General features: G+C 35.9%; 2 protein-coding genes across 2 annotated transcripts; both read left to right on the forward strand.

Annotated features, from left to right (window-relative positions):
* Positions 1 to 1463: 1463 nt before the first annotated feature.
* Positions 1464 to 2239, forward strand: LOC116174906 (cuticle protein 12.5-like). The gene is made up of 3 exons (XM_031492930.1): positions 1464 to 1518; positions 1573 to 1836; positions 1889 to 2239. Exons 1-3 carry the CDS (start codon positions 1507 to 1509, stop codon positions 2168 to 2170), a joined length of 558 nt encoding a protein of 185 aa, XP_031348790.1. The 5' UTR covers positions 1464 to 1506; the 3' UTR covers positions 2171 to 2239.
* Positions 2240 to 9217: 6978 nt separating this feature from the next.
* Positions 9218 to 9662, forward strand: LOC116173227 (glycine-rich protein-like). The gene is made up of 3 exons (XM_031490573.1): positions 9218 to 9271; positions 9318 to 9446; positions 9496 to 9662. The coding sequence occupies exons 1-3, from the start codon at positions 9260 to 9262 to the stop codon at positions 9652 to 9654; spliced, it is 300 nt and encodes a 99-aa protein (XP_031346433.1). The 5' UTR covers positions 9218 to 9259; the 3' UTR covers positions 9655 to 9662.
* The last annotated feature ends 3994 nt before the right edge of the window (positions 9663 to 13656 follow it).

Consider the following 13656-nt stretch of genomic DNA (forward strand, 5'->3'; position numbering starts at 1 on the left):
TTCCTCAGGCATACGTAGCTTCGCATAGTGTTAGCGTTATGTTGAAATCTAAGAAGCGAATGCTGGAGCAGTACTCTCCCCCTCAGCGCCCTAACTCCGTTCCTTCCGTTCCCATCCCTCACTTTACCTATCCTTACATTCCCGTTTTCTAGATAAAGAGGCTCCGGCAAGCCTGAGCATGTAGTCAGAGATGTCGGAGGAATGAAACACGATGACATTTTCCTTGCATCATCGGAAACACTTCGGTATCTAACATTTTTGCTACACGCATTTTGCTACACTCGGAATTGGCTCAATTAACCTACACGCGATGCCAAATTCTGATCTTATCGGTCAAAATTGACCTTTAATGCACCGCCTTATATGATAAATCTCTGTATCTAATTATGTAAATTTATGTGAGATTATGAAATTGTGGCAAAATTTGTCTTACATCCCAATGGAGGGAGTCCGGTACCACTCTTCGGCCAGTTTTTTCACACTGAAAAAACATCCAAATTATGCATGCATTAATTTTTTTCCACTGAAAGGTGTTGTCCCTCTTCGTATACTAACTTCTTAGGTCCATTGACTTAAATTAAAAAAATGTGGGTCATAGCAATACAGTCACCTTCGTTTCATGACAGATCATTCTTAATCCAGTTCAACTCCCATTAAACATATTTTTGCTTACATTAACGCGTAATTAAAAGTAATGAAATTTTGTACTATTTCGTCATGTACAGGATTTCGAGCCAGCGACATGTCTAAAATGGCAAAACTGCACGAAACTGGAGCAAATGCAATTATAAAGAAAAAAATTCTATAAATAAACGTACAAGTTTTGTTGCTTTAGGAGGTATCCTTGCAATAGTTGTCAATGTACGGAATGCGTAAATTGGACAAATAAGCAAAATTGTTCAATACCAATTGTCCCACGGCTATTGGTGGTATGAAAAAAATCAACCTTCTTCAGGTGCACGGTATCGTGTAAAGTGGGATGTATCGATGCAATGGGGAAGTGATTTACTATTCTCGGCAATATTTGCACACCTATTGTGCTACTTGAATATTTATGGCTTTTTGGACAGTTTTGCAGGAAAATTTGTCGCAATAGTAATTGCCGCACAAAGAATAAGTAAAAAATTCATTTTCAGGTTGAGATACTTTATAAGTCCCCTTCGGTGTGCTACTTAGAGTAGATGTAGACATTTAACAAAGTAAATAAAAAAATTCACTCTCACTAGTTTTGATAGATACTCTAATAAGTTTGTACAAGTTGTTACTATTAAATTAAAAAAATATGCGTAGGCTAGGTCTCCACTACCAGAAGTATTAGCCGATGCTCTAAATCATTGTAATTTACCGGTACGTTAAACGAAAGTGAAATGAGGACCTTGCTACATCATGCCCCTGACCCAGAACACGGGGCTCTGCCCCTTTGTGATCTTAACTGAGAGGTATATAAACCAAATTGTCAGCCCCAAACAGCATTCGTACACTTGCAGCGTAGTACACAGCAACAACATGTTCAAATTCGTAAGTTTTAATTGCCAATGTAACGCTTACTTTACATACCTTCAACATTTACAGATCATCCTCGCCGTCTTCGTCGCCGCCGCTAGCGCTGGCTATGCTCCCGAACTCTACTCGGCGCCTTTGGCCCACGCCGCTTATGCCGCTCCTGTTGCACATGCCGCATATGCCGCACCTATCGCCACCGCCGCGTACGCCGCCCCAGTGGCTCACGCCGCCTATGCCGCCCCAGTGGCTCACGCCGCCTATGCCGCCCCAGTAGCTCACGCTGCCTACGCTGCTCCATTGGCCCACGCTACCTCTTACCAAAGCTCCGTAAAGGTAACGCGTAAACAGCACGCACCCCGGAAAACTCACGATACTCTTCTTTCAGATCTCCCACCCCGTCGCCGTTAAAGCCGTCGCCCCAGTAGCCCACGCCGCCTACGCCGCCCCAGTCGCCTCCTACGCCGCCCCGTACGCCCACGCCATCCACGCCGCCCCAGCAATCTCCTACGCCGCACCCGCACCCATCATCAAGGCTGCTCCAATTGTGCACGCCGCCCCCGCCCTCTCGTACCATGCCGCCCCGGCACTCCCCTACGCCGCCGCCTCGTACGGTTTGGGATACGGCGCTCACGGTTACGGATTGGGAGGACTCGTCAAGTCCTGGTAAATTCGTACCTATTCTCTAATTCAAAAATATTTATTTATTTTTTATGAGATGATACATTGTTAATAAATAAAGGATAATTATAAATATGTTTATTTAACCTCCCCACCAGTTGATCCAGATCACTTTCATATTATTGCAAATAAAGACCTGGTTAATCGGACAGTGTCTTTCGTGTGCTGATTGATGTTTCGTTCGGAAGGTGTTAAAATTTACGGAAGTGTTGAAGGGACATACAAGTTATTTTTTATCTGTAAATTGACATGTTTATCTCAAAATTTTAACAAATGTATTATGGGAGTTTTTTCCTTGCAATCTTAACACTACAATCGGAAGAGGTGGTTAAAATACAATTCAAAATACGACATTCATCGAGAACCTACTTAAAATGAAACGTGCCTTTTGTATAATTATCTAAAATGTAAAATAGACAATAAGTAACTAGAATTTCGCATGCAAATTGACTTTACGATTTATTTTCTACTTAATCCAAAACACTATACTTAAAAACAAAGCAGATCTGTCAGGTAATAGCAAACATGTTATATGGAACACTCTGTATATTATTACATCATATGGCAGCTTATTAATATCTCTACAAAAGTTCTTAATGAGACAAAAATAAATAAGATTTTTTAATTAATTTAATTTCAATCTAGTTATCCATAAAAAGGATGAAATGATATTGTTTTTTTTGAATGGCCCTTTTGTTTGTTAATTGCTTAGGGATTTTACGGCGACTGGATAGCGAGGGTTTATCTCAGGTTCATAGGGTTTTTAATTCCAATTGCAACAGTAGCAGTATTGCACTTTCTGGCCATGGGAAATCTGCATAAGGAACATTTTTAACGCATTAGGAGGCTGTCGATGAGAATATTTCCAATTGGCACTTTAAAAACATGGTAAACGTGTGGTTAATAAAAAAAATGTTAGTGGGGGAGGGGGTTTAGTTCTGGAAAAGATTCGGGAAAATTTCGCGTGTTGGTCGTTGGGGTGAACACAGATTATTCGCGTTGTAGTAGAAGCCAGTTACCGAAGTTCAATTTTGAGAAAAAAATTAGTGCTTTTTTTGGTGGAAGCGCACAAAATATAACGTTTCGAGTATCGCGATCCCCCTTAGGTCCTTTGTTTACAAAACTAGGAGAAAACAATAGAATGCAAACAAGAAATCCGGGCTTCGGGTAGCGTAATTGAATTAAAAAAAAACTTAATCCTTAAGTCGCGTCCTGTAAAACATGACGCAGCACAAACATTCTATCGTTCAGTACTGTAAAAAGAACAATTATTTAGTTCCGAATGAGGAACAAACCCATTATATCGTCGTGCATATTTATGTGAACAAGTTCAAGACAGGGCAAATATAAACTCGACATATTCGCGAAGGACCATTTGTTTTTTTTTTTTCGATAATTGAAAATAAGTTTTTACGATATACCTAACGAATCGAAAAAATTTTGTACAAAATCAGTAAGATTGTCAGTGCTATGATTCCCAATGATTCCTTATCCTCACAATTTTCCCCGGAGTCTCCAATGTCAAGGCGATTCGAAGAGATAGTTGGCGTTTCTCAATCCTCGATCCAGTCGACGAATAATTATAAACAATTCGATGGGATTAAATGCGTAAAATTCTTATTAGTGCGTATAAACGAAAACGGCTTAGGTACTCGCGACCTCTGTTTTCATGCTTATTCCATTACTGTTGCTAGAAATTGGTTGCAGACTTTTGTTCTTTCCCTAGAGAGAAAAACTGAAAATGTCCGATTCCTTCAATTTCCTGTAACCACTTTATTATTGAATCTAGAACAAAATCGCATTATTCAGGCACCTTTTAATTCAATGACGTCAATCGTGTATTTTTAGTAAATGCGCTGTAAGCCAACAGCGACGTCGGAAGTGAATAACGGTTGGGGGGGCAAAAATCAGCGCCCATGGAGTCTGAAAGGTTCCTCCCATGCAAAATTGTGTACGAATTAATGCAAAGCAGTGGGTTTTTTAAGTGACCCTGAAACCTGTTTATTTAATCAATCAAATAATATATTTTTGAAAGAAAAGGTTTGAAAAAAATTTAAAAAATTTAAAAAAGTGTCGGAGGATGTCTAGTTATATATGCAACTGAGCAACTCAGAGATACTTGATTCGATTGAAAAAAACCATAGCCATAGATCATTAATATTTTATTTAAAAAATAGTGAAGAACTAGAACATACAGAAGTTACAAAAATTTTGTTCCTATTTATTGCACTATTGGTCATTGTAAAGAGAAGCATAAGTATAAAAAATTAAATATTTTCAAAAATTTTCTGCTTTTCCGCAGTTTTGCTGGCAAATACTTTCAATATATCCTCTACTTCTACACTTTTTTGTAATTTCTGCATGCACATGCAGTAGAAGATGTCGCTTTTGAGTGATTTATCTACTCATTCTTAGAGGGGGCGCGGCCCCCCTTGTGTAAAAACTGAGTACTTCCGACGTCGCTATAAGCCAAAACCTACCTTTCGACGAATACCAAATTTATCCTTTTAAAGCGCTTTAAAAACGTTTTTTAAACGTAACTGTGTTCGCTGGGATTTCTGTTTCTGTGTGTTAAAACAAAAAATTAAGAAAATCGTTCTTCGTTTCTTCTATAGAAAAATTTTACTATTATTACCGCTGAGAAATGCCAAAGTTAATCTTGAAGAAGTTTACGAAGTTTAATATCTCAACAGATCCCTTTTCTATCAAAATTTCGAATACTTATTGAATCTAAGGAAAGTTAGTTATGAAGATTAGTGTTGAACCCCGGGTTGAACCTTAATGAACTTTCCAATCTTAGAAAAAGCATTGCACATTTAGGATCTAAATTCCTGATTTGAGTCTAGAACACTATGTTTTTCTTTTATCATAATCCATGGCTACTTAGACTAAAAACTCGTGAACACAGAATCTTTATAATTAATTTTTTAGCGTACAAGAAGAGGTAGAATAATCGTTTCACATGATTTAGATGCAGAATTTATATCTCTATAACTTTTATTTGAAGTATTTTTGCGTAATAAAGCATTGTAACACGTGTTTTTCATACTATTTTTTCTATTTCGGGTCTTTAATGTAATTAAAAAGTATTTATCAAAAACTTTAAACTTTAAAATTAATATGTCTTGGCAACACCATTTACGTTGACAAATTTTAAGTTGGCAGCGTAGATAAACACAACACTGACATTTGGAAACTTTAAATTCCGTGAATATGTAATTTTTTAGTCGTGGATAAATTTATTTATGGTGGATGTGTAAACTGCTGATTTGGAATGTATTAAGTTCTTCGTGTACCAAAAATCAAGGAAAACACATAAATTTTACGTAATTTGATTTCCCATCTGATGATTTGACGTTGACGTCTTGGCGAACTGCCAACTTAGAGATCAAAAGTTACCAAAAACAATGTTACAATGCAACTCATTGAAACACTGTTTTTGCCGAAAACAGTTGCACAAAATCCTCATTGTAACACCGAAATAGAAAAAAGTAATTTCCCATGTTAAACGCCTATATATTCCACTTTTCGGTTTACACCCTGTACATGAAGCGTACGTTCCAAAGGAAATATTTGAGACAATTTTTTAGAGCAAGTTTATGAGCGCTGAATGTGAGGTAATTTTTAAGGGAAATATTAAAATGACGAATTTGTGGCATGAGACAACAATATGTAATGAAGGGCCAAGTTCGCAAGTTAGGTATAGACGGAATTGTGAAAAAGATGAATACAATTACGTTTGACACAATGTTGGTCTGCCTTCAAAATTCTAATTAGAATATTGCAACATTCTTTAAATGGAAAACCAAGTTCACATTACCGGAAATTTACACAAACTCACGGTCTGAAAGAAATTTAGTATATCTTTAGTAGGGTAATGAGTTAAAGGGTTGCACAAATACTTCGAATCTTTCATTAAAACCCAAAACACTGAATCCTGTATCCTGAATCTATATATCTTCAATTTCTCTTTGCCCTTCATCCATGAATTTTGAACATTTTCTTGTACAAAAACCGTGTTTACTACTAGTAAATAACGTGTTAGACCAAGCCGCATTGTCTGTGGTGTTAGCAACCGTACAATTAACCTGTGGTTGTCTAATCCGAATGCGATACGCACACAAATCACGAGGAACCGTACGCAAAGACAATCTGTGCAAGATTATGGGGCACAGGAAATCACGTTGCGTTTCAGCTTCAATTAAGGTTTCCCTTGCAATGAGGCGGAATCGACGTTAAACTGATTATATACGTTATTCGAAACTGAGGTTTCGGTTATACAAATTCAATGAATGAAAATTATCTGTTCTCGGTCACGTTGTAAATACTCGTTTTGGTAGTATCTTACATATCAATGTGTGGGTGAGGACAGAAAAAGTAGACACGTGACTGCTAATAAAAGGTCTCTTGCACCTTTTTTTAGATATAACTTATATTAGACGAACAAAATTCTTCTTTGAGATTTTCTTTCCGTCCTCCTTTTGATGATTGCAGGCACCATAGAATAAATAATTATTTATGAATAAAAACGATTGCGTGTTGCCGTAATCTTATAATTATATATTCTTCTAGTAGGTTATCGATTTCGCAAAGTCTGACGATGGACTAAGTTTACCGAAACAGTTTATTTATTAACAAATAGTTGAATTTATGACAGTCTTGAAACGAATTCATTTATAACAGTAAAACATGTTATTTATCACTCACATATACACAATGTATAACAGCGCGTTCTATTTATTACTTCGGCGTTGAAATTAGAACTGACTAAAACGCAATTCGACTTTATATAGCAAACGCCCACTCTTTCCCGAAAGATCTCTGATGCTTCCGAACGCAATCGACTATTCTAGGAGGTTCTCGAACAATCACGTCGTATTTTTACGAAAGATTACGTCACCTCTGCCTTTATTCTTTATCTCCGATGACTGATCTTTCATGGCGCCTCGATGTCTATCGGGATTTCTGGAATGTTTGCTTCAGTATCAAGTCAAGTTAGACTCTTTTCGGGGCTGGTAAAAAGAATAACTTAATTTTCTCATCATTTAAGCTTCAAGCTTTCCTTGCCATTGCAGATTCGACCTTTTATACATAACGGATACCAAATCGAAACAGCGCGTAACCGCATAATGATCCGTTAAAAGGAATTGGACTCCTTTCACGAGTGTTAAAAGAATAACCTAATTTTGCCATTTTTTTTCTATGGCAAGAATTATAGCTTTGTCCTACCATTGCAGATTAACGGAACTGAATTTCAAGGGACCTCAGGAGAGTTGCTTTCAAAATATCTTCCTGAAGAAGTTTAGGAGAATTCCAACAGAATTTGTTGGTAATTTTAAACGAATTTCAATAATTAAGTCAGGTTTTACATAAAAAATTTTCAGGAGGGCTTTTGGAGATCTTCTTGAACTTGTCTTCATCAACGAAAATTACCAGTGAATGAAAGTACATTAGAATGTTTAAAAACATTCAGTGTGGTTTTGAAGAACGTCGGGACCACTTCAAAAAGAGACGGAGAGCGGACAACTTCAAGAAAATTATGGAAAATTCCTATTATCCCTTCAAAAGGAAATCTCGTAGAAACCTTCAAGAGAATTTCATGTATTATATAAACTCAATATAATGTCATTTTCTGTGGTGTTTTTCATACTGTTACTCGTTACCTCTACGAGTGCATAAATTTTCCCGTGTAGGGTCGGGAAAGAATATCCCTACCGCAGTGGGCGCTGCGTGTCGTAAAAGGCGACTAAACAACCGCTTTCTTTGGCCTATTCAATCCTCAAAAAGTATTCTAACTTATATTTAATTACGCGATTCATTTATGTACAATTAATTAGTTATGAATTGATTCATAACCGGTAATTATTGTTTATCACTCACTTGTGCGAGCGCGAATGTCACAATTTCACTTAGACGTAGATGTAGGAACTCAACTTAAACACTATTTAATTTGCTTCTTCGTTCCTTATCGCCAGTGACTAATCCTTTATCAAATTGCTGGCGACCTGATGGCCCCCCGATGTCGCTTTAGAATATTCGCTACAGTTTGCTAAATAATAAATGTGCCATTTTTGCTTCATTCTACGTGTTCTGTAGTCAAGACAATATAAAAAATTTACATCCTTGCAATTATGCTTGCGCCAAATTCAAAATACTGTAATTGCTGGATCATTGCAATCAAGCAAGGTGTCTCAAATTTTCAAGGGGGTGCTTGCTAATATTTTCACACTATCAATTATAAGAGCGTTTGTACCACACATCCAAAAGGTTCTAATATTTGTTTAATAAGCGGTCAACTTAGGCAACCTATACAGCACGGTTGAAACGATGGTCAACTAACAGTATAAATAATTGACAATAATTTCTCTTTATCGGCTTGTCCTCCAACTTTAACATCGAAGTTGTTGATTAATCGTGGCTAAACTTCCGTTTTATGAAACAGTACAAGGTTGTGATTTACACCACGAGATCTCCCACGAAGCAATCGAAAGTGAAAAACGTACCCATTTGGTACCGTTATTACAAAAATTAAAGATCTACCACATTGAGCAGTGAAAATAATTTGTAATTCAAATGCGTTCACCCGATGAATAAACGATAAACGGCTTGAATTTGCAATGTCGGCACTCATGTTACCGGTTTTGAATTGTGTGGTTAGTTACTGTAGTAAATTATAAAAAAAAGGTATACATACGTAAAGGGCGTATGAATAATTTATGATCCTAACGAGTTTAGAGGTCGTTATTGTTTTAAAATGGCGTTGTTCTCTGGTCACCTACACATTATTTGCATTTTTCCATTGGGCGTTTCCTTAATGGGACCATTTTATAGAAATTTGGAAAAGGCTAGGCCACGGTCTGCGTTGTGTAAAGTCGTTTGTTTTTCGGCGGCATTACGAATATTGTAATTTTTTAATGAATCCAAATTTACATAGTTAACTAAGCGTGAATAATACACAAAGGCATATTTGGGGAAATTGACGTGGACCTTGGTGCATCCTGCACTTACCCCTAATTGTTTTGGGTATATAATGAATCTCTTCTTCTTTAAGTTTTATAGTATAGTCTCAGATCTCACAATGCTAAAATACGTAATAGTGCCAGTGTGTAGTTGTTTAATTTACGGTTGATTTTTAGGCCACCGTCATTTTTCTAGTTGCTTACGTACATGCAGGGGTGTACCCTGGAATATATGGGGGTTACGGAGGTTACGGGGGTTACGGTGCACCACTGGGTCATGCCACTTCCTACCAATACCTTATCAAGGTTAGTACAGAATTGATACAATAATCGCTAAGTACTAGTACCATTTTAGTACGATCAGCCTATCTTGCATAGACCGTGGACTGGATATGCGCCAGGAATACCGTATGCTGTAGGTGCTCCATCCCTAACTTTCGGTACAGGTCTCGGTTATGGTGGACCTTCATATGGTTATGGTGGATGGCCTATCAGTAAAATTTCAGCCTTATAATTTAACCAATGCACAGAACGAAAATAAAGTTTTCAAGTAAATCACAACATTTTTGACAGGTCTACAGCTACTCCTTAATGATGGAGCAGTACGGTTCAAAAATGTTAAAAGGGTTTATACCAATTAAAATGTTTTTTGTTACCCCCGTCGTTCGCGCTTTATGCCGTGGAGCAATTAAATAAAAACTCCAACTTTCGAATGTCCAGAAAAAGCTTTAAACGTACACGAGGTGAGGTGGAACCATCCATCAGAAGACTGAAAGGGGTCACAAAGAAGGGTGAAATAGAAGTAACTTATAAGGGGTATGGAATGATTAGTGCAGAATGACTTAACAACGTATATACAATGCTGATGGAATGCTACAATGTATTGTTTTATAAAAACCCGAAATCCGGTGTATTTTATGACCGTGTCCACGTCAACATATTTATTTCATTGCAAACAATAAATGGAGGAGTTTTGCATGATATTTTAATAAACTGATCACTAGACGCGATAAAGGCCTTTCTCAGAATAGGAATGTTCACATCTGACAAAAGCCCACAACCTCTCTCTGCCAGAGGGTTAAAGCGACAGCCTGAACCAAATATCTACGGTCTCGATCTGACCAAATTTCTCAATTCGAAACAGTGCAAAGTTCTTTTTGGTTCACTGCAACAATAGACGCAAATGCCATGTTACGCTTGTATGGCTAATTGAATTATATCGATAATGCCCTCCTACGAGTACTACTAAAAATTCACCAAGAACAGACGCACATGGTAACGCTAACGTAACGTTGCAACAGGAAGGCCCACACCAGTTTGATTAATTACCTTTCTGGAAGAGGTGCGCCAGTGAGTAATCGCCGCAAACAATACACCTACAAATGCGCCACTATAAATCCGTGATAATCGGCTTCGGGACATTTAGCCTTGCAAGGCTACAAATATTCTACCAGTCGTTGACTCATAACAATTAATGCGCGATCATGAGCGATATAATCCTATTATTTTTCATTCAGAATAAGTCTACTTCATAATTAACCGGTTGACATTTAAACTTGGAAACTGCATTCCTTAATTCGATCCTAACGTATTTAGTTTTCGAAAAAAATTGTAACAAAAACGCGTGTTTTTAAAACTGGCAGCAAATTTGGAATTTGTTTCCTCTCAGGGTGGTACCTACATTTAATTCGAGGACACTAACTTATCCTGTCTTATTATAAGTACAGTTACTTGTCTAAACTATACGCACAGTTTTTTAATTGTAATGACTATAAACATTTAAATTAACGTCTGGGGGACAATTGTATATCAAGGGACTAAAGTGTCTTTCATATCTAGGGTGCAGTTTGTTGCCAGAAATGTGATTGGATTAGGTCGCATTTTAGTCTTGTGGTATTTTTTTGCCCCGGTAAATCATCTGCAGCAATTTGAATGTTAAAATTTGAGTCAAAATACGTTGTCAAGTTAGATTATGAAGGTATCATAATAACGTCAATTTAATTTAAAGATTCTCGTTCAAAACGACAGTATGAGAAATTGCTGTTTCCCAACATTCAAAAAGACTATATAGAATCGTAATAAAAGTATCAAAATATGTGCAGAAACAGACATGATTACGACACTGTCAGATAAGGATTAAGAGTTATTAGCAACTATAAAGTCAAGCAATTTTCCATTCGTTTTTATTTTTTTCTGATGTACTGTACAAAAAAATAAAATCCACGGTTCGACCTTTACCAAAGCACCCTGATAATCTTTTATACACTTTCGTTTGATAGAAATCATCACCAACTTTATTTTTTATGAGCCCCGTGAAAAGCAGATACATACATTAATAATAATAATAATGGTCATTTATTGAAGGATAATACTGTACATACTAATAAACAGAATTCATGACTATTAAATAGGAAATAAAAACTAACGTCAGAGTCACCTTCAATAGGGCGAAGTTCAGATTTATGAATAGGAAGTTTCATAATCTGCTCTTCCACGTAACCCTAATACTTAACAATAATTTTTATTGAAAGAAAGAATACGTCCCGAGTACAAAATTGAAATTATATTAATTAATTTAATATGAATTAGTTGGTTGTTTAACTGATTAGTGGCGTGCCATTTGTAATAAATGGCAATAATAATTTATAGATGCGAAGAGACGGAAGATAGTAATTAATAAAAATAAAGAAAATAAAAAAATAAACAAAAAAGAAAAAGAAAATAACCATAATAAATTTAATACTCTATAGATATTCTAATAAATATTAAAAATTGTTTCTTTTCTTTATGTTAATTCTTACTTAGACATCTATATAACTATAAATATATTGAAACCTATGAGTGGATACATACAGCCCAACGGAAGTGGGCTGCACCTGCCCAGCAACCCCCAATCGTAGCAAAAATCACTTATCTACCAATTTTCCACTTTCTAATAACATTTGTCATTATTTAACGTCCTATTTCAGAACTTACTGAAGTCGTGCTTAGCTTTACTAACGCATCGTTTCAATCTTACTTTGAATTTTTATGTAAGATTACGCAACGTACGAATCAACCCTATAGAATTTTTGTTGCTGTAGAATTCTGTTATGGAATACAACTGACGATCTGGTTGCATAATTCAATTGTAAGTTCTTCTTTCATAGTTTGTGTCTATGTACGATTACAATATTAAAATGGTATACCATAAGCAATTTAATTCAACTTTTGTTCTAAACCTATGAACTTTAAATACACTATGAATAAAAATTAAAGAAACGATTTGAGTTCTGGGTGTTCTACTTGACAATAAATTAGTTTTAATAATCATATTCAAAAAATAACAAATGATTCTTTGAGAATTTCAGGTTTTATAATTAGAAATTCACGAAACTTTAATAATAAATTAACAATAACTACTTTATTTAATGTTATGTGAGATAAAATTTTGTACTATCATATGGTCTCCATACTACAAACGCCAATTTAAACAAATTAAGAGAGTCCAAATTAAATTTATGAGATATCTAGATTCTACACGCTATTAGTACCGAATCGTGAATTGCTAAACGTGTATATGAAGTTAAGTTAACATCTAGAACTACATCCTTTTTAGCACATGTTAGGAGGCGCTATTATGCCCACTTTCTCCGTTCGTCCGTCCGTCTGTCCGTCTAAGGCCTTTACTACTACGACAGTTTTCAAAATATTTAGTTCGTTCCTTTTTGATTCGGTAGCTTATAGCTCTGGCACCTCAACCAAGAAAACTGCTCACTGTCATCTTCCTTATTTATAAAGATTTTTTTGAAATGTTATCCACAGACGCTTCTAGTAAAGACACGCATATCACATATAATAAAAACCATATGTGGGCATGAGCAGACTGCGCGAACTTTCTTATTTATACAGATATTTTTGACCGATTCTTCTAATCAAGGCAAGCATATTGCGCAATGATAAGTTTCTTATTTATAAGAATATTTATGCCATAACTATTTTCGTTTGTACACATAAATAGTCCGTTACATGACCTTTCGGGAAATACTGATCAATTCATGGAAAATGCACTAAAGATACTCGCCTTTCGACGAAAATCTGTTTTCATTTTTAGAGCATTTTCCAAAAGTTAAAATAAATAAAGAAATAAAGAAAGAAAAAATGAAGAAAGAAAGAAAGAAAGAAAGAAATTTATCTGCAGATTATATTTCAGTAGTAGCTGAATAAGCTTATTCAATGGTAATCTCGATGGTAATAGTAACCTCCTTTTGCTATTTGGTTCGTTATGGTTTCCAAGCTTGCACCGAAGAAGGATTTTTTCCGTGTATAGTTATAGCAACAAATCGCTTCTCTTTTTCTTTGCCGTTTATTATACTTATAAATTTTATACGTTTATTGCATTTTGATTCTTGATTAGCCAAAACTTGAAACTTGCGCTACTTAGCGATCATTTCGTATAGTCTGGAATCCAGACGAAAAAGCTGGAAGTAAGGTACCTACGGTGAAAATTTTTTTGCGGTTTTAGGTCACTATTTTA

This window comes from Photinus pyralis, unplaced genomic scaffold (assembly GCF_008802855.1).
Source record: "Photinus pyralis isolate 1611_PpyrPB1 unplaced genomic scaffold, Ppyr1.3 Ppyr1.4_LG6, whole genome shotgun sequence".
NCBI lineage: Eukaryota > Metazoa > Arthropoda > Insecta > Coleoptera > Lampyridae > Photinus > Photinus pyralis.